The 27,168-nt window shown below is 49.9% G+C and overlaps 1 protein-coding gene across 6 annotated transcripts in view; it reads right to left on the bottom strand.

Moving 5' to 3' along the window:
- Window positions 1–27,168, bottom strand: part of psd2 (pleckstrin and Sec7 domain containing 2) — a 275,923-nt gene that overhangs the window by 8,992 nt on the left and 239,763 nt on the right. For all 6 annotated transcript variants that reach the window (XM_038795695.1, XM_038795693.1, XM_038795694.1 and 3 more), the window contains one exon: window positions 14,647–14,791. In XM_038795695.1, the coding sequence (XP_038651623.1) occupies window positions 14,647–14,791 (145 nt within the window). The remainder of the gene's footprint in view (window positions 1–14,646; window positions 14,792–27,168) is intronic.

The raw sequence follows: 27,168 nt of genomic DNA, 5'->3' as shown, positions 1-27,168 counted from the left end.
GCGTCAAAGGCCGCTGGAGCCGGTTTGGGCGCCAGTCGGTGTGGTGCCAACCGCTCTGGCGTGAGCCTAGCCCCTCAATGTGAGGGCTTGGCCCCTAAAGGTGCGGAGGCCCAACGCCGGAGTGGTTGGCGCCACTCCGCTACGCCGGGACCCCTCACCTCGCCGGGTAGTGGAGAATCCCGCCCCTGATTTGGTCAATCAGATTGCACAATACAAGGTCTTTTCCACGGTAGACCTCAAATCCATCTACCACCAGCTCCCCATCCGCCTGTAAGACCGCAAATACACTGCATTCGAAGCAGATTGTTGGTTCTACCACTTCCTTAGGGTTCCCTTCGATGTCACAAATGGAGTCTCGGTCTTCCAACGGGAGATGGACCGATACGGTTTGCGGGTCATGTTTCCGTACCTCGACAATGTCTCCATCTGCGGCCACGACCAGCAGGACCATGACACCAACCTCCGAAAATTCCTCCATATCACAAAAATCCTTAATCTCACCTACAAAAACAGGACAAATGTGTGTTCAGCACCGACCGTCTAGCCATCCTCGGCTACGTAGTACATGATGGAGTTATAGGCCCAGATCCCGAAAGCATGCGCCCCCTCATGAAGTTTCCCCTCCCCCACTGCTCCAAGGCCCTGAAACGCTGCCTGGGATTTTTTTCATATTACGCCCAGTGAGTCCCCAATTATGCAGACAAGGCCCGCCCACTAATCCAATCCACAGTCTTTCCCCTGTCGGCAGAGGCCCGCCAGGCCTTTAGCCGCATGAAAGCGGACATCGCAAAGGCCACAATGCATGCAATCGACGAATCCCTTCCTTTCCAAGTCGAGAGCGACGCGTCCGACGTAGCTCTGACGGCCACCCTCAACCAAGTGGGCAGGCCCGTGGCCTTCTTCTCACGCACCCTCCATGCTTCAGAAATCAGTCATTCCTCCGTTGAAAAGGAGGCCCAGGCCATAGTAGAAGCTGTGCGGCATTGGAGGCATTACCTGGCCGGCAGATTCACGCTCCTCATTGACCAATGGTCGGTAGCTTTCATGTTCGATAATGCACAGCGGGGCAAGATAAAGAACGATAAGATCTTACGGTGGAGGATCGAGCTCTCCACCTACAACTATGAGATCTTGTATCATCCTGGGAAGCTAAACGAGCGTCCTGATGCCCTATCCTGCGGCATATGTGCCAACCCATGAGGCCTCCCCCTTCCCAGGTGGATCAGTTCTCCCCATGGTCCCATCTAGGAGTGATGAAGCTACCGAAGAAACCGAAGTCACGCTCTCGGAGTCACGGATGCCCGAGCCGGCGCCTGCATCGCCGGCGAAACTGCGATGTTCACAGAGGACGACCAGGAACCCCGATCGACTAATTGCTTCATTTTGATATGTACATATAAATAAATACTGTAAATAGTTGTGACATGTAACAAGGCAAAACACTGTACCACCTACGGGTACCACCATAATCTCAACCTCTACCACTGTATAACGCAACACCACAACCCCCACTGGACTCTTTTTTAAACAGGGGGTGAATGTGGTAGTCGGTATTAGGGGTATTACGGTACCCAGGTTGAGGCTGTAAGACCATTGGTGTGGGAGACCTGAGACAGCAAGATCATTGGTGAAGCCTGCCTGCTGGTTCCGCCCAGTAAGGTGGAGTATAAGAGTCTGTGTCTCCCCAGCTGCTTCATTCTGTACCTGCGCTGCTGGGGAAAACATCTAGCCCAATAAAGCCTTCAATTGACGTCCAATCTTGCTTCTGGAGTCATTGATTGAGCATCAGCTTCCAAAAAGATCTAGCTAGTTCTGCGGCATTGATTTCCCTTTGAAAAAAGGTACTCTAATTCTGGCAACATCTGGAGGGGACTGCTAGGTTCAGGAACAGGGGAGTCATCAAGCAGTCTGAGAAAGCAATCCGATTGAAACATTCTCACACAGAAAACTAGGAAGTAAAAAGCATTGATTATCATTCAACTTTTAATCATTTTACAGGGAGAGAAATATAGATTAGGCCATACAGATGGGATTAAAACAGAAATTGAAATATCCTTCACAACTTAAGAAAGCTTTTGTCCTTCTAGATGGTAATGGTTTGGAAGGTATTGTCTCAGGAACCTTGGTGAGTTACTGCAGTGTATCCTGTAGACGATACACATGGCTGCCACTGTTTGTTGGTGGGGAGGGTTTGAATGTTTGTGGAAGAGGGAGCAATCAAGCGGGCTGCTTTGTCCTGGATTGTGTTGAGCTTTGATTGTCGTTGGAGCTACACTCATCTAGGCAAGTGGAGAGTATTCCATTACACTCCTGACTTGTGCCTTGTAGATAATGGACAGGCTTTGGGGGGTCAGGCAGTGAGTTACTCGCCATAGGATACCTAGTCTTTGACCTGCCCTGGTAGCCACAGAATTAATGTGACTAGTTCAGTTCAGTTTTTATCAATGGTAACCCCTAGGATGTGGATTATGGGGGATTCAGCGGTAGTAATGCCATTGAATGTCAAGGGGAATGGTGTATTGCCTGACTCTTGTGTGGCGCGAATGTAACTTGTCACTTGTCAGCCCAAGCCTACATACTGTCCGATTCTTGCTGCATTTGGACATGGACTGTTTTGATATCTGAGGAGTCACAAATGGTGCTGAACATTGTGCAGTCATCTGCAAACACCCCCACTTCTGACCTTATGATGGAAGGGAGGTCATTGATGAAGTAGCTGAAGCTGGTTGGGCCTCGGACACTACCCTGAGGAACTCCTGCAGTGATGTCCTGAAGTTGAGATGATTGACCTCCAACAACTACAACAATCTCCTCACAAACCCGCCACCACTGTGTCACAAAACCTGCATTGGTATATGACTTTGCGTGACATCAAATATCTTGAAGTAACTTTGGAAGTGTAATGACTGTCAGGAAACTTGGCCCATCATTCCTGTCAACTCCACCAGCCCTGATGTTATATTATGATCAAACGAGCATTGATTGCCATAAAGCAGAATTACCACCCCTCATTGAGGAGGAAGTTCAGCCTTGGAGAGTGTTGCCAAATCGGCACCGGAGTAATGTTGCCAATTAATAATGGTGCTCTTTAGAGTCGCCAATAATGTTACTCTTTTTAATGAGTAGAATGATATCCCACCAGCGTCACCAATAATATTGCCAAATTATTTAGATATGGCAGTTATTAATGATAATATTGCTTTTCAGAGTCGCCAGATATAAAATGGTACCACCACAAGGCTTTACTGGGTAGCGATCAAAGACCAAATAACCAGTTAGTCAGTTCAAGTTCAAAGATAGTTTATTTACACACAAGGATTACTTGGACAGGCAACATAAAACACTACAAGTTAAACTACACCTAACAACTACAATAACCTACACTTAACTTCAGGGCAACCGGCTCTTTGCAGATGAACAAGGCCTTTGTTCGGATCTTGTGTGGCTGGGTAGAAGAAATGGCTTCGTTTCTGCTGGGCTCATCCGTCTGGTAGCGATTGTTGGTCTTGAACTTGTCTTCTGGTCGTAATGCTAACTTGGTTTTAGGTGTAGGCTGGGGCCAAGAGAGACCGAGCACATGGCTGTGTCTCTTTTTATCCCTCTGGGCTTTCGCGCTCTTTGGGGCGGTCCTTAGCTTTGGACCCAATAATTCGACAGGCTTCGATCACTGCCTTCGATTTTGGCCAATAAAGAGGCGGATGCCTTGATGGCTGGGCATGTCCTGAGCGGTCATTGACCTTGGCTGTTTGGGCTTTCTTAGCAAAGAGAGTAGCGCCAGTTAGTCTGCATCTGTATCGGTTACCTGAGCAGAAGGTCCTTTTGTTCTGGGGAAATGGGCCATTAGAATGCAAACAAGCGGGGGTTTCGATTGCGCTTAGCTATCTGGGTTGCATGTACACACAAGCTCTGAGTGTGTCGGAGTCCTGGGTTGGCCATAATTCCCATGGTCCTTTGCAGGTGGCCATCTGAGATGGTTACAAGAGCGACTGGCCAATCAGATTAGCCGTTAGCCGGAAGCTCTACAGGCACAGTGCTGCAGTTACCAGATCAGGCATTGCAGGGAGGTGCCTCGCACTAGGTCCCGGGACCTGGTGGACAGGTATGTGGCGGACTAGGGTGGGGAATGTCTCGGAGGTCACCAAGGGTCGATCGGGGTCTGGGAGATAGGTGTAGGCTTCCGCATCCTGCCTGAACTTACCAAATTAATTAGATATGCCAGTTATTAATTATAATATTGCTTTTGAGATTCACCAGGTATCAAATGATACCACCACAAGGCCTTACCGAGTATCGATCAAAGACCAAACAACCAGTTAGTCAGTTCAAGTTCAAAGATAGTTTATTTACACACAAGGATTACTTCGACATGCAACATAAAACATTACAAGTTAAACTACACCTAACAACTACAATAACCTATACTTAACTTCAGGGCAGCCAGTGGTATCATTTGATACCTGGCGATTCTGAAAAGTAATATTATCATTAATAACTGCCATATTTAATTAATTTGGCAAGTTCAGGCGGGATGCGGAAGCCTACACCTATGTCCCAAAATAAACTTACTTTATTTTCACAATTCCCTCCTGAACTATTACCTGCCCACCAGCCTAAAAATTGAGCCTGTGCAGGAAAAGACCCATAACTGGCTAGTTAAGGGGCTCTACTGGGGTGAGCGTGGGCTACCCTTCTGAAGCTCTGCTCACCTCGGTGAAAATTGTTGCCAGGTGGGGCGGGTGGGAACCCAGAGGAAATGCTGGCCAAGCAAACCCATCGCCACCATGGCCTCAGAAGCTGCTGGGGGAGCGTAAAATTCTGACCATGATAACCAAATTGCATAAAGTTTCACAAACAGCTATGATAATAATAATAATCTTTATTGCCACAAGTAGGCTTACATTAACACTGCAATGAAGGTACTGTAAAAAGCCCCTAGTTGCCACACTCCAGCACCTGTTCGGGTACACAGAGGGAGAATTCAGAATGTCCAATTCACCTAACAGCACATCTTTCGGGACTTGTGGAAAGAAACCGGAGCACCCGGAGGAAACCCACGCAGACACAGGGAGAATGTGCAGACTCTGCACAGACCAAGCTGGGAATTTAACTTGGGACCCTGGAGCTGTGAGGCAACAGTGCTCCCCACTGTGCTACCATGCTGCCCTGTCATCACCCTCTGTCTCCATCAGTTCAGAAATGTTTAATCCATTTTATCAAGTTACCCTGTATCCCATGCATATTTACCTTCTTTATAAATCTCCCATGTGGGACCATGTCAAAGGCTTAGCCGAAATCCATGTAAACTACATCAACTTTACTACCATCACCCACACACTTGGTCATATGCTCAAAAATTCAATCAGATTTATTAGGCATGACCTCCTAAGACACAGCCATGCTGACTCTTCCTGATGAAACGTTGCCTCTCCAAGTGGAGATAGATTCTCTCCTTCAGAATTTTCTCCAATTATTACCCTACCACTGATGTGAGACTCACTGGCCTATCTCTACAACCTTTCTTAAATAGTGGGACCATATTAGCTGTTCTCCAGTCCTCTGACACCTCCCCCGTGGCCAGAGAGGAATTAAAAATTTGGGTCAGAGTGCCTGAAATCTCCTCCCTCGTCTCCCACAGCATCCTGGGAGACAATTCATCCGGACCTGGAGATTTGTTCACTTTTAAGCCTGCCAACACCTCCAATACCTTGTCACTCCCCATGACAATTTGTTCAAGAACCTCAGTTTCTCTTCCGAGCTCCATAACTACGTCCTCATTCTCTTGGGTGAAGACAGATGTGAAGTATTCATTCAACACCCTTTGAAGAGTGGCATGGGATTTTTTACTATAATCGGGACCTCGATTTAATATCTCATCCAATAGATGCCATCTCTGACAATTCTACATCCTCACGGTGTTGCACAGAAATGTCAGTCTTGATTATATGCCTGAGTCTCTGGAGCGGCACTTGAACCGACAACCTTACGGGAATCATAGAATTATTGAATAGCAATGTACAGAAGGAGGCCATTCTTTCTTTTTACTCCATCAAAAGACTTTGTGATTTTAAACATTCCTAAAAAATTTACTCTTATCTTTCTCTGCTCTAAGAAAAGTAACCCCAACTTCACCAGTCTCGTAATTGTTTTCAGTAAATCTCTATTGTAAGCTCCCCAAAGCTTTCAAACCCATCCGAACGTGCGCTTAGAGTTGGCATGCCGGGACTGAATCGGTGGTGTTCTACGACCGCGGAACTGGCACCGGTCCCTGAGCAATTCAGGATCTGTTAATGGGCTAGCACCAGCGCCACTTGGAACTAGAGCAATTCCAATGAATAACGGTGACTGATTCGCCGACCTCGGGATTGGCAGCCGAGAGGCTGACAAACTGAAGCCACATATAAGCACGGCACTCCCCACACACGCTCATTCCAGCCAACAAGATGGCAGCACAAAGAGCGGCAACATGGTTTGCAGATATGCAGCTTGAGACCCCAATGGATGCCATGGAGGAGAGGCATGGCACCCTGTTCCCCGGGCCGGAAGGAGGCTGCCATCGTACACCGGGCCTGGACGCGGCTGACAGAGGGCATGAGCGCCATGGACCCGACCGTCAGGTGGCCGGGGCGAGTAGCCAGCACCGTGCCCCTGGCACAAACCCCCGTCCCAAAGACCCATAGCTGCCCCCTCTCTCACTGAAGGGTGACGGGACCCAACTAGCAACAGTCTGCTCTCAGTCTACCCTGCACCACATGCCGACACCCATACCGTCCGCCATGGCCGGGTGCCCTGTTCACAAATGCCACCAGCTGCCCAACTACCCGCGCCCAACTGCCCAACACCGTGCAATTTCTGTTTCCCCACCCAGGAAAAGATGGTGCATAACTACAGGGAGAGAGAGAAGACTGGGGGTGGGTGGCCTCCGTACCCGCGGCCCCTTACCGTTGCAGAGCAGCGGGCACTGGACCTGGTCGGTGGGCCCAGGGAAAGGGCCGTCACCGAAGCAGAGGTTGGCATCGGGAAACCAAGTGAGTCCCCACTGATTTGCGGTGTATCCCTATGGCACGCTTGGCACACCACCCCACCTCACCGACCCAACACCTCACCACTTCCACACCACCCTGCCACCCCACAACCCTAACCCCAGCACTCCACCACCTGCACACCACCCTGCCACCCCACCAACCCTAACCCAGCACCCCACCACCCTGCCACCCCACAACCCTAACCCCAGCACCCCACCACTTCCACACCACGCCGCAACCCCACCTCCCACACACCACCAGCCGAACCCCGCTGTCTAACCAAGGGTCATGTCTCGTGTCTTTCAGGATCACCTGGCGACGAGGCGGACCCTTTTAGTGTCCTCCATCCCTGGCCACAATCCTAGAACATGTCCAGCGACGAGGTGGCACCGGACAGCAACTTGAGCCCCCAAACTCCAGCTCTCTACTCTCCAGAGCACCAGTCCAGGATGACACCGACATCCCATCACAGCTGTCTCCAACTCCCCCCCATCCCTTGGTTGGGCATGTTAGTGAAAAGGATCCTGGGGCACTATCTGATGTGCACCGCACACTTGCAGTGGTACATCAGGTGGAGGTAGGAACCCCCTAGCGGGCGGATGGTCGGAGGGTGGCCTAACCCCAAGGACTAGCTGCCACCCAGATGGGTCTCGGGCCTCTAGAAATAGAAGTCCCATCAATGCTGGCGACGCAGACACAGAGCCGGGGACTACATGAAGGGTTGTCAGCAACCATCCAGCACCTGCAGGTGCAGTTGGAAGAGTCCAACTGCCTACTGGGGCAGGAGTTGGTGCCGAACATGCGTGCCACCCAGCCCAACACCTCATGGGCGGTGTCCACTGTGGCGGTCTTGGGGTCAAAGATTTCGGCCATGGGTCATGATGTCTAAGGCCTGGGGCACAGTGTGTGGACAATGGCCGAGGCTCGGGACAGGGCTGCCCAGTCCCGGTTATGTACCAAGGCCACTTGGACATTGCAGGGTCGGTTCAGAGCTTGGCCCAGTCACAATGGGTCTTGGCTGCAGGTGCCGAGGGCATTGGCCTCACGCTGACTGATCTGAGCTGGTCACAGAGCGACCTGGCACAGGCACTGAGTGATGTGGCACAGTCCCAGAGGCAGGTGGTCCAGTCACTGTGCTCCATGGCCGCGAGCATTGAGACCCAGGTCAAGACACAAGGCCTATTGTGGCGCCTCCTTCCCACCTCCCCCTCAGCCTGTTGGGCAGGTGGCTTTCAATCCTCAACGGCTGGCTCCTGTTCCTCTGGGGCAAACTCCGCCATTGCAGGGTCCTCCCCAAGCAGCTCCTCTTTGAATAGCCTCAGTGCATCCTCCAGAGCTCCAGTGGCTAGGAAGATGGCAACCATTTTTGGTTGGATTGTCTGCAGGGGGGTGAAAGGTAGACATGTCAGCATGGTGTGTACCCCTGTTCCTGGTCAGGTCCAACAGACTACACGGTGGCCCGGCCTGCACTGCAGCCCCTGCACCCGCAAGGCCCCCTCCCTCTTCTCCCGTCCCCATCCCCATACGTTCGCCTGGCACTCTGCCCTTGGCACCGCACACCTAACCCCATTGGGGCCCAGACCGGGGGAAACTCTGATCCTGGCACCCGTCCCTGCCAGTAGGGGTGGCTGGGGTTACCCATTCCAGTGGTACACTCTGCAGCTCCCATCCGGCACCCTCCTGTATGGGCTGTCATGGCCATTCCCTTTGGGTGGGCCAGGTGAAACCCGCTAGTGGGTGGCATTTGATAGTGGGTGAGGGGGGAGGGGGGTTGGTGGGGTGGAGGGAGGAGTTATGGGTGCTGGGGTGAGTGCACCCATATGGCTGGTGTCGTTCTACGAGCCAAGGTGGACGGTCAGTGGAGTTCACAGCTAAGTGGCTACCTTACAGGCCGTGGTCCATGCTTGGACATCGCTGTCCCGGGGGTCTCCCCGACGCCACGGCCTATCCCCTGGTCATCCCCCGTTACTACCCCGGCCCTGGCAGACATCCCCCCCAGCCAGCCATGCCAGGAGGACCGGCAGCGCAGTGTCGTGCCTCTGGGAACATGACCTATCTCCATCCTCTCCCTCAGCAGCCACTGCACTTGTTTCCCAATTTTAAAAACCACAAGTGAAACACGGCATCAGTAATTCCTCCTGGTGGACGTGGAACATAGCGGGAGCACCAGAGAATAGCGGCACACGCCCATTAATGATATGCCAATGCTATTTATTGTACATGCGGCATAGAATCCATTCACGCCACTGGCGAGGCACCGGACGATGGCATTCCGCCAGGCATCTGGCATCGACCTCGATTTACGTCTGATCACGTTTCCTGACTCTGGTGTCAGCCGATGAGAATCCCGCCCCACATGCTTCATTAACAGTTTTGGAAACTGGTCTTGCCATCTTCAAAGATTTATGCAGAGAAATCCTAGCTGCAAGTCCGCCAACACTGAGCAAAGCTGTCACTAATATCTGTTGAAAGGGATTCATCAGCCGCGATCTTAAACCCGCACTCGCTGTCCGGTCTGTAGGATCGGTAGTGTGGGCTGAAAATATCAGGAAACTAGTTTCTCGCCAGAGAGATTGCATTTCCTGATTTTCCCCACCCCTCGCCAGCGATGCCAGGAGATTCTGACCTTAATATAATGCATTTGAATTCATTTCAATGCTATTAATGCCCCCCCCCCCCCATACCCCTGCCATATGGACCCCTTCATTAAATATTCATACCTCGCCGACTTTACAACAGGTTTGACCAGGCGTGACGCAGTCGGGTGGAGGGGGGGTGTTGACTGGCAGTGCCAACCAGTGCCAGGGGGTGACCCTAGTGGGAGCCCCACCGGGGGGGGGGGGGGTTGCCTTGTCATGTGGTGGATAGGGGTGGGTGGGGAGTGCTGGCTAGGATTGTCAGTGGGGTGGGGAGGGGGTGCTTTGCCAGCAATGAATTTGGGGGGGAGAAGAGCCCCTGATACCTCTGTGATGGAGAGGGGGGCTGGAGCCATTAGACTGCAGTGCTGATCGGGGTGCGATGTAAAGATGGCTTCCCTTTCTCCTTGGAACCGGTTCCCAGCTCTATGAGGCTCCGCCCCTCCAGAGTGATGGCACAAACCACGCCCACGCAATTGTTTTGACAAAGCGGCTCAAGTCTCTGTGAAAAACTGGTCTGTGCAACTGGAGAGTTAGAAGCTAGTTTTTTGTCTGAGCCTGACACTTTGGCAAATGCTGTGAGATTCCGCTCAACATCTCCATTTTTTACAGTATGTTTGGAAGTGCTTGTAGAAGAAGTACAGAAAAAGCACCGCAGGACATCCTCCTTCCATAAGTAATGTCCCGGTTGCTTGTCAAGAGGTGGCTGCCAGATTCAATACACTCATAAATGTCCAAAAACTTCAGCAGCAATTGAGAAAAAAACCTCAGGAAGTCTGCCAATTAAATTGGGCCTGCTGCATCATGTAGGTAGCCAAAGTATACAATTTCCTGTCATCCAAAATGGCAACAAAACCATCATTACACTGCCAAAACTGATAGCAACCTCGGGAGTTCCTATATGCTCATGATAACTCAGAAATCCTGACATTGCTTGAGGTGATTCTGCATTCCTCCACATATTGCACTGTTTAACTTTCTGATATTGAAATTGATTCAGAAACATAGGCTTGTCATAAACTTGGGTGTATTTCTGCCATCATTCCCACAAAACTCCTTTTTTTTCTATTTCCTTGGGTGACCCAAAAAGAACCCAGCTGACTCAGTAGCATTTATGAAACTGTCACCACTCAGCTGTTCATAATTGGTTCATCTAACTGAGGTATCACTGAACACAACGCCAATTCCCCATTTAGTTAGAATCCCACACCACGGGCTGGGTTCTCTGTTCATGCGGCTAAGTGCCGATACCGGCACGGGATTCGTTTCACAACCGGCAAATCGGCGTGAACCCCTCACCGATTTCGGTACCCCTGAAGGGCTAGCACCGGCGCCGGGAGAAACGTCTGCGCATCACACCGAAAACGGCCGGAGAATGGCCGGGTCCCGGGACGGGCACACGTACGTCTGGCGACCTGCACCGGTCGCACCGTACAACATGGCTCGGCTGGGCGCGACCCCAAGCAGCCAACTGTGACCCCACAGCGCACCCCATGGCTACCTGCCAGCAGTCTCCCCAGCCCTTGCAGAACCCCTCCCCAGCCAGCGGCATAGAAGATGCCGGCTGAGTGTCGCGCCACTGGTCATAGGCCGCAGCCGTCACGTCGGGTTCCCGCACGGCTGATACCATACGTGTCCCGCGCCATCTGGAACTCGGCCCATCGGGGACAGAGCATTGTGGGAGGGCCGACCGATGGTGCGTCAACGCCGTTGAAGCGATGTGCGGCGCGAGTCGCGATGACGTCATTTTGGAGAGGGCAGAGCATGGCAGACCTGCGTCGGCCCTGATTTTGGCGCGAAAATCCATTCTATGCCCGATCGCCGACCACAATTTCGCTGTCAGGCTATGGAGAATCCAGCCCCATGCCTTTTCTCTGTTACTGATTACCAGTGTTCTCCAAGCTACTATGTTGAAATAAGAGCCACCAAAAAAACAACCATTCCAGACCAACTTTAGCAATCACACCATCCAATATTCCATATGAAAGACAACTAATCAGCTTTGGTATTCCCTTAGAGCCTTCTGTGTGTATTTTCCTAGTTTAGTGCTCCTATACGGAGCTATCCCAACATGGCTGGTGGAAGGTTGCTGAATTTCAGCTGGGGAGATTGAAGCTGGGGAGATTGAACTTCAAGAAGTTCTGGTATTAGAAGTTCCAGTTTTGAACTGCATCACCTTAGTATGGGAGGGCAGCAATCTAGACTGGTTGAAAGACAGTCCACAGCAAGCCAGGCATGGTGGAGTGGCAGTGATGGGAGGACAAATGGTGCCATCCGGAAGGTGAAATCATGTTCCATGGAGTCACTGTCACTCCTTTGGGCCTGTGTCTGAATTCAAGTAATCTGTTGGAGAATTGGACTGTAGTGAGGCCCTGCAATTCCCTTTGAGGGCTGGTATTCACAGGGATGGCGGCAGTGATCTTATATAGAATTTACAGTGCAAAAGGAGGCCATTCGGCCCATCGAGTCTGCACCGGCTCCTGGAAAGAGCACCCTACCCAAGGTTAACACCTCCACCCTATCCCCATAACCCAGTAACCCCATAACCCAGTAACCCCACCCAACGCTAAGGGCAATTTTGGACACTAAGGGCAATTTATCATGGCCAATCCACCTAACCTGCACATCTTTGGACTGTAGGAGGAAACCGGAGCATCCGGAGGAAACCCACGCACACACGGGGAGGATGTGCAGACTCCGCACAGACAGTGACCCAAGCCGGAATCGAACCTGGGACCCTGGAGCTGTGAAGCGATTGTGCTATCTGACACTGCATGACAGAAACATTACAATGAGCTTTCACTGCTGAACTAAGACATTGGATGGTTTCAGCTTCTGCTGATCCATGGTGCTATCTAATGAGTCAATTGTGCTGGGGGACCCTCCACCATGCGCATGTACCCCGGCAACAGCAGGGACCCCGGACACCAGACTCTGCCAGGATCATTACTTGTGCCGGGCTCAGGTTCCCTCCATGGTCCACACACACTCACAATCTGGTCGCGGGTTATCCCCAGTGCTGAAGCCCAGCTCTAGGGTGTTTGATTGTTGGCTGCTGCTTCTGTGATGTTGAGCCTCCAGGGTTCAGGCAAAGTGTCCAGGCTTCACAGTTTTATTGGAATGCTCGGCATTAACACTCACCTGAGATATAGAACATAGAACAGTACAGCACAGAACAGGCCCTTCGGCCCTCAATGTTGTGCCGAGCCATGATCACCCTACTCAAACCCACGTATCCACCCTATACCCATAACCCAACAACCCCCCCCCTTAACCTTACTTTTATTAGGACACTACGGGCAATTTAGCATGGCCAATCCACCTAACCCGCACATCTTTGGACTGTGGGGGGAAACCGGAGCACCCGGAGGAAACCCACGCACAGAAATCCTGTGTACCCACAATGGCAGTCCTTATTAGCAATAGTTTTCAACTGTGCAGCCAGAGGCTGCTCACGGTTACAGGGATTTAATGTGACATTCACAATATTACCATGGACATGGCTCTGCCCTGGGGGTGTTTGGTAGGCCACACATCCACAAATGCAGCAGCTGAAGTTGCCCATGTTATGGGTATACATGATTGGGCCCACAGGCGCGATTCCCTCATCCCTCCAGCACAGGGATGACCCTAACCAGGCCCGCCCCCTGCTGGGGCTCCCCCACTACCCTCCCCCGATAATTGGGACAGCAGCTCCAGAGCCTCTGAGCTGCATGTCCAATTTCAAAGATGTCTACTCACCTCCTCCAATCCCCATAGCAGTTATTTTACCAGCTTCCTGTTTCTATATGGTGTTCTAAATGGCACCTGTGTGGCCTCCCACTGGGGAGCCAGTTAGATTTCAGGAGGCCCATTAATGATATGAAGATTGCCCTCAATTGGTGTTAATTGGAACCTCGCCTTGTCTCGGTGGAATCTGGAACCCGTCAATGGGATCGGGCCGGTTGGATCGGAAACCGATCGGTGCCCGGCACGGATAACGATTTTGGCCTCTCCTGTGATCTAACCGGTTTGTACGGATCCCCGCTGGGCGCAATGCGGCCATTAGATTGCACCCCCTAACTATTCTCTCCAAATACAAAACACAAAACTTAAGATTTAAAATATCACCTTGTACAAAGCTAAAGAAAATTGCCACTGCTGATGATCTTGTCAACCAACAATCATTCATCCTTTAAATGCTGATTTCCTGACAGCCTAGAACATGCTTGCCTTATTATCCATTCTATAAAGTGTACTGCAGAAATTACAGGTGCATCTCGTAATATGCATACTTCCAAAACATTTTTCCACATTTCAAGTTCTCATCTATTTTTGAAAATAAAGCCATTGTTCATACAAACGTTTACACTCTCAGACATTTCATTTTAGTAGTGTGATTAGGTCAGTCACTGGGATTAGATCAGTCAATAGGTGGTGGTATATATCAATTAATTTGGAGAGTGCAGGTTGCTATGGCAACGTGCATGTTGTTGCCTGGAGATATGGGGCGGGATTCTCTGTCAGCTGGATCCTCCCCTTCGCCGGCAGTGCTCTCATGCCTGTGGATTTCCCGACAGAGTGGGGTGCCCACAATGGGAAACCGCATTGGCTGGCTGCCAGGGCGGAGGACTCCGCTGCCGGCGGGGGTGCACTGCACCAGAAATGGGTGCACCAGGACGGAGAATGCTGCCCATGGATAGTGATGGTAAAGGCTCCAATTTTCTTTTAAGCTACCCAGAATTCTGTTGGAAGGATTTTCAGGATGATACTCAACCTGTTTTGGTTAGGTTATGGATGCACCTTTCTTGGTCATCAAATCCTGGGGTGGCACTCAAACCTGGAGCTTCTGGTTTAGAGGTGGGGGCATTAACCACTGTGCCACAAAATCTCTACTGATCAAGTCAGTGGCCCAATTTAATTGCACAGCAAAGATCAGTTTGGAAACAGGTAGCATATTACACTTCACAGTTATTAACTTGCATACCACATAATTTTATACATTTCACCTGGGAGAGTTTGGTGGTAGACGAAGGGAGAAGAGGCCGGCTGAATTTTTTCAGTGAGCCGATAGCAGCTGGGAAGGAGGGTGCTGAAAAAATTGCTGTTACCAGGTTTATTCTCAATATCCAAGAGTGCATTTCCTCTTCACTTCTGTCAATTGTTGAAAAAGGAGTGTAAATATTACTTTGAAAGCAGCTTTGTCTATTTTAATATTTACAATATTAAGTTGTCATACAGCAAAGGCAGGAAATGCAATAAGCTTTGCAGGTCAGTATATAATATTAACTATTTTAGATTATGTTAGAACACAACATTATCACAAGTATTCAAAGACAGGAACATGCTAGTGGAAATCGGACTGTGTAACTGGTAGCCTTAAAGTATGAAAATTCCATGATGCCATCTAGAGGCATGATGGAATGGTAATTTTCAAATGTTATTGAGTGCATCGGATACAAAGCAAATTGTACATACACTAGATATAAACAAAGATTGTTTCCACATTTTTTGTTTTTAAAGAAAATACAGTCTCGCTGTTATTCATCACCCTTTCTCTCTCTCTCTCCCTTTTGCATATACCAAAATCTGAAAAGAAGAAAATAAGCACTTCGCAAATGTAGCATCAAAAATGTTTTCAGATTTTAAATCAGTTTACTTTGAAATCATTTGAAAATGGTTCACACCAAGAGAAAAGGCATTTTCAGTTGTATTCAAAGAAGCAAACTAATGCACTGTAGGAAAATCTTCACATGGCAAATGTTCAGACTGGAGTCAGCTATTTCACAAAATCCACAGTGCAGAAGAAGGCCATCCGGCCCATTAAGTCCCCATCAGCCCTCGGAAAGAGCACCCTACCCAAGCCCACACCTCCACCCTGTCCCCGTAACCCCACCTAACCTTTTTTCGACACGAAGTGCAATTTAGCAAAGCCGATCCACTTAACCTGCACATCTTTGGACTGTGGGAGGAAACTGGAGCACCCGGAGGAAATCCACGCGAACACGGGGAGAACGTGCAGACTCCTCCCAGACAGTGTCCCAAGCCGGGACTCGAACCTGGGGCCCTGGGGCTGTGAAGCAACTGTGCTAACCACGGCGCTACTATGCTGCCCATATTTGTACTTTTGTTTTTTAAAACTGTGTCCTTTGTGCTATTGCTCAACTTAGAAGAGCAGCACTGTGCAACACATTATCTGCAGCAAAGCATGCTACCATCAAAATAATCCAAGAGAGGAGACAAGATGAAAATACAACTGTAAAACCTGTGGGTCCATGCGATAGTGATTTTTAACCAGAAATAATCAACTGGATATATATTTTCTCTTTCATAAATAAAGTTCACCAGACAGCAATATGTTCTATTGTGCTTATGTGAATTAAACATTTGAAAAACTAATGATTTTTGATCAAGATTGATTAGACTTCACGAAGTAACATTTCATTGCAACAGCTTAGCATATTTAAGTTCATACATTGACCATTCATTGTAAGAAGGTTTGGGAAAAGTAACATGGAAATGTAGGTGGAAGATTCAGGTACAGACAATTTGTTGAAAAAGGGAGACGGAAATAGAGGTTCCAACATCCGAATAAACAGAGTACTATATGGGTCCGCCCTGTTTATTCCCTATCCATTCCCATTTTTGTCGTTACAGTTTTGATCCATGGATGATTTATGGCCATGTGTCTTTAAGGCAGGCTGTATCTTTAATTCAAACAGAAGAAAGCAGTGGCCTGCCTTTAATTCAGCAGAGGATTTCAGCAGAGTGGTAATGACCACTGTGTTAGTCTGTGCTGGTTCAAACAGGAGCTATGGACTGTCCGGCACCAAAGGAAGAGATTGTCTGGGACTCGTTTTGATTGATTTGGCTGGTGGCCAATGAATTGGCCCAAAAGGCTCTGATCTGCCCAGTAACTGATGGTGATTGGATCTGATCCCACTGGAATATTTTCAGAGTCACGAGGGTTCCAGTTTAGATTCTGGCAACCTGAAGAAGGGTTCTAACTAACTACCTCCAAAAAGATCCAACTAATCCCCTTCAAAAGGCTAGTGTGAGAACTGACTCTCTCTCCAGCAAGTCTGGGAGTCGTTCTCTTGAGACTACAGAGGCCTGAAGTTAAACAAAGAGCTGGAAGCAAGGTTTAATGTGGAATAGTGTCTCTCCAGAAAGGTAGCGGCCTGAATGTGAACCTTAAGCTGATTGCCCAGTATGATGAGAACTAAAGTGACTCTCCAGAAAGCCTGCTGTCTGTGAGTACTGTGGGGACGTTGAAAGAATGACTCTGCAAAGAACACCATTATCAGCTGTAAACCAGAGACTTTAATCAGCAAGTATGCTGTGGGTAAGAACCATCATTTGAAGCAAAGACTCTTGGGTGGAACTCTCCATGCCGCCAGCCCCGTTGTCCGGTGCAGCGCACCCCGCCGGCAGCATCCCGCCGACGGAGAATCCTGCTGCTTATCTTTAGTCCTTCGTCCTTATTATTTTTACCCCTCACCCCCTCTGTGTTTGTATATCTTGTGTGCGTGGGTAGAGGGTGGGACAGTTAAAGTGGGGAACAAGTATTAGCTTTTTTTATTATTCAGTTGTACTTACTGCATATTTCATGATAGTTCTTGGTATAAATAAACAGTAATTGTGTTTAAACTTACAAACTTGATGACTGTAATTATTGGGCAGCCAAGGGCCAAAGACTTGGGGAATCTTTAGAAACATTTTTGGTAAATTCATATGTGGTGTGACCCAAAGATGAGTGGGGCTGGAATTGACAGTACACAGAATAACACGTCAAAGAACATGCCATCCTGGACATAGCAAATTGTCAATATACTTAGAAGTCAATTTCAACTATACAAGCAACTTGTTTTTAAGAAACTGATTCAGGGACAGATTGCTGCCATCAGCAATGATGGACTCGGCTGCCTCTGCACTGCATCTTTACATCAATTACGCTATAATTTAACTATAGAGGTATTGGTTTAACATCAACTTGTTTGTGGAATTATGACTGTTATTCAAATATATTTCATCATGTAATGGTAAATTGCGAAATGCTGTGTTATTCGGATCTTGAAAAGTCAATTTTTATAGTTGTGCTTACATGATTGAGAGTTTATTGATTGACACATAAAGCAAACGTTTTAGGAAATGTTTTGCACCAATCACAGAGATAGGATTAATTAAAAATCAAATCTGTATTTGTAGTATCATAGATGTAGTTAAATAAAGAAACTATTGGTAGAATACAGAGTGTTATGTCAAGTCCCTGAAGACTTCCAGGGAGGTCAATGGTTTAATAATAACTCATTCAGTTTCTTGACGCTACATTTACTGTGCAAAGGCTGAAATATACATGAAACTATTGAGAGGCTACTAGTCATTTTATCTCTATATGAGCCATTTCTCTTGTACCCATCATCCCATTTCTTAAATTCACTGATGCACTTGCATCTCCAGGCTCAATACTATCTGGTACTTCCCACTATCAAAATTAGTATGAATTCCCTGATTACGTGGAATCAGCAAATATAACTTTCAAGTAGAGGAAAGCATCTCACCGCCCATCTAATGCTCAATTGGAGGCTCGATTGCAAGTCCTACCCCAGTGTTATGTATCTGGGAATACATTCTTGTTGGTTTTGCGTCCGCGATGTGTAGTTATGTCAGTAGTGTTTGAGTGGGCTTTGAGCAGACCACCACCTTGATCACATGAGCAATACCCTTAATAAATCTGTCATCATATTTTGCAAGAATCCACAGTGTGGACACCCCCACACGTTTTCTCTTTACAGCAACACAGAAATATAACAGCAGAGAAAACTGCAGGAAAGAGGAATTTTGTCCACTAACTGTGGGATGGTATCAGGAGCAACAGAAGGGCAGCACAGTGGTTAGCACTGTTGCTTTACAACTCCAGGGTCCCAGGTTCGATTCCCAGCTTGGGTCCCTACCTGTGTGGAGTCTACACGTTCTCCCCACGTATGCGTGGATTTCCTCCGGGTGCTCCGGTTGCCTCCAACAAGTCCCGAAAGACATGCTGTTAGACAATCTGGACATTCTGAATTCTCCCTTTGTGTACCCGAACAGGCGCCGGAATGTGGCGACTCGGGAATTATCACAGTAACTTCATTGCAGTGTTAATGTAAGCCTACTTGCGACAATAAAGATTATTAATTTTTTTAAAGTTCTTAGACCGGACTCATACACACACATTGAGCAAAGTACTGCCGCCGATGTGAGGCTTTAGCAGGACTTTTCAATAGTAACTGTTAGTGGGAAGACCGACAGTGAAGAAAGACTTAGTTGCTTTGAAGTGAGTGGGGAATGGGCTGCAGGGACAGTGCACGTTGCACTGAGCTGTGGGGAATGAGGATTTTGAAGTTTGCTTTATCTGAATGGGCCACTGCTTGGGCAAAAAGTCAAAATATACTCTAGAAAAAAGGAAATTATGTCCTAGTTGTTTGTGTAATGGCCCTTCTTGTTTGTTCTCTGTTTATTCCCTTATTTTCCCTGTCTTTTATTTTTGCCGTGACATTTCTGATCCATGGAGAATTTATGGACGTGAGTCTTTAAGGCAGCCTGTATGAAGAAAGCAGTGGCCTGTGCCTTTAATTCAAGGAGAAGCCTGTGCTAGTTTAATCATTGTCATTAGGTAGCCAGAATTAAGTTGTAGAACGACTGGCACCAATGACAGAGATTGGTTGGGATTTGGCTTGATGAATTTGGTTGATGACCAATGAATTGACCCAAAAGCCTGTGCTCTGTCCAGTAACTGGTGGTGATTGGATATTATTCCACTAGAAGACTTTTCAGAGTCCCAAAGTTCCATTTTGGTTTCAGTTTTAATTCTGGCAACCTGATGACGGTGATGAAGGGACTTAATTAACACTCTCCAAAAAAGATTAAATTAATTCTCTCTAGGAAGACACTGTGAGGGCCAACTCTTTCGCCAGCAAGTCTGGTTGCCGTTCTCTTGAGACTGCAGAGGCTGAAGTCAAACCATAAGCTGAAAGCAAGGTTTGATGTGAAATAGAGCGTCCCTACAGAAATATAGAGGCCTGAATATGAACCTCAAGCTGAAGGCCCAGTTTAAGGAGAAATTAAGGGTGTGATTCTCTGGTTGTGTTGCGCGCAAGCGAGAGTAGGTTAACCCCCCCTTCCTCGACAGTGACCCGCCGATGGGGCCGACACAGTTCAAGCACTCTGGAGCAACGTGACACATTTGTGGTGACGGAACAGGCCATGTCCTAACTGAATCGGGAGAGCATCAGGGATTCCTGGCCCTCTGGTCTGTGGGACCCTTGCCGCGGCCGCCTGTCCTGCAGCCTCCGGCTGGGCCTCAGGTTCCACCGTGCCCTCGTCCTCCAGCCCCCGCTAGTCCGGCACTGCCTCATTGTCTTCCTCCTCCTACTCAGAGGTGGCTACATGTTCCTCATCACCACCCTCCAGCTCATCACCCCGCTGCTGTGCGAGGTTGTGGACGGCACAGCAGGCCACCACAAAGCCTCCTATTGCATGCGCAGTCCATCATCTGTTTAAATGACCAGCCTGTACACCCGGACTATCAGCAGGATCACTGGGGCAAGTTCTGGGTCCAAAATCCCTGCCACAGCAGACAATATCTGTAAGGCATTGGGAGAGGGTGTGGGACTGACAAACAGCGGTGGCTCCCACCCTGGGACCCTCCATTCCCCCACTGATGCCCCTCTTCCCCCACCCGAAACGCCCTACCCACGCATCCCCGGCTGCAGGGAGGATCCCTCACCGGATCTCATACCCTGTAACCCAGACACTTGTTCATAATGCCACCTGGACCGGGTGCTGGTTCCCTCCCCATTGCACCAACCCACCCTCAGGCCTTGGACATATCCCCAGAGCTGTGTCCCATTCCCTGGGTGTTCGGATATTGGCTGCTGCGTGTGTGATGTTTCCTCCTGCACTGTTCAGGCACAGTGTCCAGGCATCAAGGTCTGAGTGGGATGCCAGGAAATGACTCCCACATGCTACATGGCCCACCCACACACTGGAATCCACTTGGTTGTGAAGTGCGCACTTAACCATGATTGCCAATTCCCTATTAGTAATAGCCTTCAGCCACACAGCCAGAGGCCTCGGAAGTTGGTTGGGGTTATGAGTGGTCACTGGGACAGAGCCAAGGGTTGCCCCATTAAGGGGCAATTTAACGTGGCAAATCCAACCAACCTGCACATCTTTGGGTTGCGGGGGTGAAACCCATGCAGACACGGGGAGAATGTGCAAACTCCACACAGACAGTGACCCAGTCCCAGGATTGAACCTGGGCCCTCAGCGCATAGGCAGCAGTGCTAACCAGTGCACCGCCGTGCCGCCCTGAAGTTCAGTTAATAAAATTGTGTTGAATCTTAAGTTCAGTGTAGAGTGTTTGTTTGATACGTAAATTTTTGACCTCTTGTAAGGAACAGATACCAAAGGCTCAACACCAGGCACTCCAGCATGCACAGGCATGAGGATTTGCCACCATTGCTGGCATGGTCCAGGGCATGATTGATAACACACATGTCTCCCTGCAAGCATCAGCTCATCAGAGGGGTGCCCTTCATCAATCGGAAAATCGGAAAGGCTTCCACTCCCTGAACATTCAGTTACAGTGACCACCAGCTGCACATCATGTCCATCTGTGTCCAATACCCAGACAGCGTGCACGCACATACATCCTGGCACATACGTCGGTCCCTGGCATCTTCAAAGGACTCCCTTGGGTGAGGGGTTGGCTCTTGGGTGACAAGGGTTACCCGCTGTTGCCTTGGCTAATGATGTCCGGAGATTCCAGACCAACGGGGAGACCTGTTAGACCGATGCCCATGCAGCAACCAGGAGCATCATTGACGGGTGCATCGACACCTTCAAGATGCGCTTCCATTGCTTGGACCACTCCAGTGGGGATTACCAATGTAGACCTAGGAGGATCTGTAACATTGTGTTGGTCTGCTGCGTTCTGTAGTTAATGGACACCTGAGGGCTGTTTTCTAAGATTTATTAATTTCAATTGTAATGTGACTCCGGGTCAAAGGGGGCTGGAATTGACTGCGCACTAGTCCAGGGGGCTGTAACAATAAAAGGGGTATGGTGAGATGCAGGGAGGGGAGTTACACAGGTAACTGTAGCTGCTGGCCTGTCCATGCAAAGCGCCTGACCAAAGATGCCAGGGGAACATCACCTGATGACTCACCCGAGCTGCCCTAAGGAGGTCTTCTTGCGACACTGCTTGCCTTATAAGGCTCACAGCACTGACTGCCTCGGCCACCTCCACCCAGGCCCGGTTGACCAAGGGCGAGAGCCTCCTGCCAACCTGGGGAAGAGGGTGTCCCGCCTCCCCTCCACTGCATACAGCATTGTATCGAGCTCCATGTCGGTGAAGCGTGGTGTTGCTCTTCCCCGGGCCATCTTCTTGGCTGGAATGTGAGTGTGTGGGGAATGGAGTGCTTATAACCAGCTCCAATTTGTCAAGCTCTCCAGCACCAATTCTGCCCCGAGTGAATCCGATGCCGGCGGGAATGGGAATCGCACTAGTTTCACGTGGGCAGAGTGCTAGCCCATTAGCATGTCCTGAACTGCTTCACAAATAGTGCCCCCAACAGGAAAGCAAACGCCATGCAATTTAGTCTTGGCATCTCCAAAATGGAGAATTCCACCCCGGGCGCGACAGGGATGGGGTGCGGGAGGGATGGGTGCGGGAGGGATGGGGTGCGGGAGAGATGGCGTGTGGTGGAGATGGTGAGCTGTAAAGGTGGCAATTGGGAGAGGTGGCGAGTGGGAGAGGTAGCGAGTGGCAAGCGGGAGAAATGGACAGCAGGAAAGGTGGCAAACAGGACAGATGCCGATTGGGAAAGGTGGCGAGCGGGAAGAATGGCAAGCGGGAGAAGCGGCGAGCAGGAGCTAAGTTGAAGTTTTTGGCCAGTTAGGTTTAATGTGGTCAATAAGTTATTAATGCAAAAATTACAGGTCAGGAAAATAGACCATCCCCTCAGCAGCTTGTCCTGCGATCTCAATTTTTTAACAATTTATATGAATGCCTTAGATAAGTGGAGCGAAGGCATGCAAGCTAAAGTTTCAGAACACTCAAAGTTAGGTGGGAAAGTATGTTATGAAGAAGGCATAAGGATATTACAGACAGTTTTAGATTTGCTGAATGAATGGACAAAAATCTGGCAGATGGAGAATAATGTTGGAAAATGTAAAGTTTTTCACTTTGGCAGCAGGAAGAATACTAAAGCAGAGTATTACTTAAACAGAAAACGACTGCAGAATTCTGATGTGCAGAGGTGTTCTGGTGCACGAGTCACAAAAGGTTAATATTCAAGTACAGTATGGAATTAAGAAGGATAATGGAGTGCTATCTTTTATTATGAGAGAAATTGAACCAAAAAATAAGGCACTGGTGAGTTCCTATCTAGAATACTATGTGCAGTTTAGTCTCCTCATTTAAGTAATGATGTAAATGCATTAGTGGCAGTTCAGAGGTTTACGAGATCGATATCTGAAATGAGCAGGGTGTCTTTTAAGGAAAGGTTGGATAGACAGGGCTTGTTTTAACTAGATTTTAGGAGAGTGAGGGATGACTTTTAAAAAAAATATTTTTATTCTCCTTATTCACATTTTCATCAAATATAGACCCAACAACAGATAATCAACAATAACAAGTACAATGTTAATCCCCTGACGAACAACCCCTTTATTCTACAAACCTCCAACCATCCCCCAACACTTTAAATACAGAACAAGAAAGAAAAGGAAAATCCACGATGATCCCATACATAATCACCAATAACCCATACCCTCAACCCCTCCTCCCCCGAATGCTCAATGTCATCCAACTCTTGAAAGTGCAGGATAAACAATGACCATGAATTGTAGAACCCTCCCATGCTTCCCCTCAGCTCGAACTTCACCTTCTTGAGCATTAAAAATTCCAGCAGGTCCCCCTGCCACGCTGAGGCACAGGGTGGAGAAGCTGACCTCCACTGAGTGAGGGGTGGTGACTTGATTGAAGTATGCAAGACATAGTCATAGACATAGAAAATAGGAGCAAGAGGACTTCTGGTGGCGGCAATGATCGGGTGAGCCGCACATTCGGTGGGCTCACACTCCGGCGGGGCTTTAGGGACTGATTCCCCACGATAGTGGGACTGCGGAGCGGCGAAAAGGTGGCCGCGGAAGTGCGGAGGAACGGGCTGCAGTGCATGGAACCGCGGGAGGCCAGGAAACAAAGGAAGAGGGAGAGAAAGGGACAGAGGCAAGGAGCAGGGGAAGCTGACTTGAAACCCAAGGTGGCGGACACACGGACCTTGGACTCAGCAATCCAGCAGGCGCTTGAAAACATGCTACAGGTGATGAAAAGCAGTCCCAGGACCTAAACCAGGAGGTGGCTCGGCGGCGAGCAGCCTTTAAACAAGTCAAGGAGATACTGTTCAAGAAGCATGTGAAGTTTGGTCTGCGGTTCCTGACCCGTCTTTGGGTCACGCATCAGGGTCAACACCACTACTTCTCCGAACCCGAAGAAGCGATGGACTTTGCGAGAGATCAGGGGCTGGTCCTGAAAAGAGGTCCCACAGGCGCGAATTAGGATCCGAGAACTATTGTTTGAAGGGATGCCGAATGTGCCTGGACTGCTGTTCAACGGTTTGCTGTGTTAAAGGTGCCAAGCGGGACATTTGGGACTCTTCCCTTTGTTTTTGGTTGCTGTTTTTTTTTCCTTTTCATGTGGATTTTTCGTTTCTGGGTCTGTCGGTTGTGTTGGGTACTTTTTGTGGGGCTCGCTGAGTGCACTGGAGCCGGTATTGTAACTAAGGGGGGCCGGTCAGCGAGAGGGGTTAATGACGTGGGTTGGGGGGGTTTTTTGTTTTATTGGTGTTCATGCCTTCCTGTGCCAGTGAGTTTGCTCCAGCGGGCTGGAGAGGGGGATGGGGCGCCGGGGAGTGGGGATGAGGACGGGGAAACAATGAGAAAGGGGGGCGCCGGTGTGATGAGTCACCGGGCTAGCAGATTGGCTAGTCAAGGGACTCAGGTGGGGGGGGGGGAGAATGCAGCCAATGGATGGCAGGAGTGGGGCTACCCGGGGATGTTGCTGGGGGGGGGGGGGTTGTTCTGCTGACGTGGGAGGGATCTGAAGTAGGCAGTGGAAAGGAGGTCGAGGGTGGAGGCAGCCAAGAGGCGCGGCAAGAATGGTGCGACGCACGGGCTGGGGGCCGGCCCGAGAAAGGCTATTGCTGACCGGCGTGGGGGGGGGGGGGGGGGGGGGGGGGGGTTGTGCCCCCCAACCAGGCTGATCACCTGGAATGTCAGGGGACTGAATGGGCCGGTTAAGAGGGCACGGGTGTCCGCGCACTTGCGGGCTCTGAAGGCGGACGTAATTATGTTGCAGGAGACACATCTGAAAGTGTCTGACCGGACCAGGCTAAGGAAGGGCTGGATTAGCCAGGTCTTCCACTCGGACTTTGACTTGAAGTCCAGGGGGGTGGCAATCATGATCAACAAGCGGGTACAATTTGAGGCGGAGGGCATAGCCGCAGACAGGGGGGCAGATACCTGATGGTAAGGGGCAGACTGGAGGGGAGAAGAGTGGTGCTGGTGAATATATATGCCCCGAACTGGGATGACGTGGACTTTATTAAAAGAGTGCTGGGGAAGATCCCGGACCTGGACTCTCGTAGGCTAATAATGGGGGGGGGGACTTTAACATGGTCCTTGATCCGGGGCTGGATCGGTCATGTCCCAGAACGGGTAGACTCCCAGCAATGGCAAGGGAGCTGAAAGGGTTTATGGAGCAAATGGGGGCAGTGGACCCCTGGAGAGCTAGACAGCCGACGGGAAGGGGCTACTCGTTTTACTCGCACGTTCATAAAGTATATTCTAGGATAGACTTCTTTGTCCTAAGCAGGGGCTGTATAGGAGAGGTAAAGAACATGGAATATTCGGCAATCACTATCTCGGACCATGCCCCGCACTGGGTAGACCTGCAGGTCGGAGGGGCGAATCACCAGCGCCCACAATGGAGGCTAGACGTTGGACTGTTGTCAGAGGAGGGGATCTGTGAGAGGCTTCGGAGGTGTATGCAAAACTACTTGCAGGTGAACGATACGGGGGAGTTTCAGCGGCGACCCTGTGGGAGGCGCTGAAGGCAGTAGTGCGGGGAGAGTTGATCTCAATTGGGGCCCACAGGGCCACGGCGGACAGGGCAGAGATGGACAGATTGGTCAGGGAAATGTGTCGGATAGACGAGGAACATGCGGTGTCCCTGGGGGAGGATCTACTCAGGGAGAGGCAGAGACTACAATCGGAACTGGGGGCGCTATCCACGAGTAGGGCCGTGGAACAGCTTAGGAAGGCGAGGGGCGTGGTGTACGAGCATGGGGAAAAGGCCAGCAGATTGTTAGCGCAGCAACTCAGGAAGAGGGAGGCAGCCAGGGAAATAAGTAGAGTGATGGATGGGGAGGGGTGCAGAGTGGAGGACCCGGCAGGATGAATAAGGTATTCTGGGACTTCTATCGCAAGCTGTATACTTCGGAGCCGCCGGAAGAACCGGAGGAGATGAAAAGGTTTCTGGACGGGTTAACATTCCCAACAGTGGGTGGGGGGCGACTGGAGGGGCTGGGGGCCCCGATTAGAGTGGAGGAGGTATTGGGGGGCCTGAAGGCCATGCAGTCGGGGAAAGCCCCGGGGCAGGATGGATACCCAGTAGAGTTTTATAAGAAGTTCTCTGAGTTAGTGGGACCGGTCTTGGCGAGGGTTTTTAATGAGGCAAGGGACAGAGGGACCCTGCCGCCGACGATGTCGCAAGCCACCATATCACTGATATTGAAGCGGGGTAAGGACCCGGAAGCGTGTGGGTCATACAGGCCAATCTCCCTGATCAATGTAGATGCCAAGCTCCTGGCAAAGGTCCTGGCGATTAGAATTGAGGACTGCGTACCGGAGGTGATTGGGGATGACCAAACTGGCTTCGTGAAAGGCAGGCAGCTGGCGGTCAACTTGAGAAGATTACTCAATGTGATCATGATGCCCCCGACGGGCAAGGAGGTGGAGGTAGTGGTGGCGATGGACGCCGAGAAGGCCTTCGACTGGGTGGAGTGGGGCTATCTATGGGAGGTGCTCGGACGGTTTGGGTTCGGGGAGGGACTGGTGAATTGGATCAGACTATTGTATCAGGCCCCAAAGGCCAGCGTCAGGACAAACAGAGAAGTGTCAGAGTATTTTAGACTATACCGCGGGACCATTCAGGGCTGCCCACTCTCCCCGCTGCTGTTTGCGCTGGCCATACAGCCGCTGGCGATTGCACTGAGAGCCGCAAAGGGATGGAAGGGGATGGTTAGGGGCGGGGTGGAACATAGGGTCTCTCTCTATGCGGAATACCTGCATGTCGGACCCATTGGCCGGGATGGAAAGTATACTGGAAACACTGAGGAAGTTCGGCCAGTTCTCAGGGTACAAATTAAATATGGCCAAGAGTGAGATGTTTGTGGTGCAGGCAAGGGGCCAGGAGAACAGATTGA

This window comes from Scyliorhinus canicula, chromosome 4, assembly GCF_902713615.1.
Source record: "Scyliorhinus canicula chromosome 4, sScyCan1.1, whole genome shotgun sequence".
In the NCBI taxonomy this organism is placed as follows: Eukaryota; Metazoa; Chordata; class Chondrichthyes; order Carcharhiniformes; family Scyliorhinidae; genus Scyliorhinus; species Scyliorhinus canicula.
This window is presented reverse-complemented; position numbering and strand designations above follow the sequence as displayed.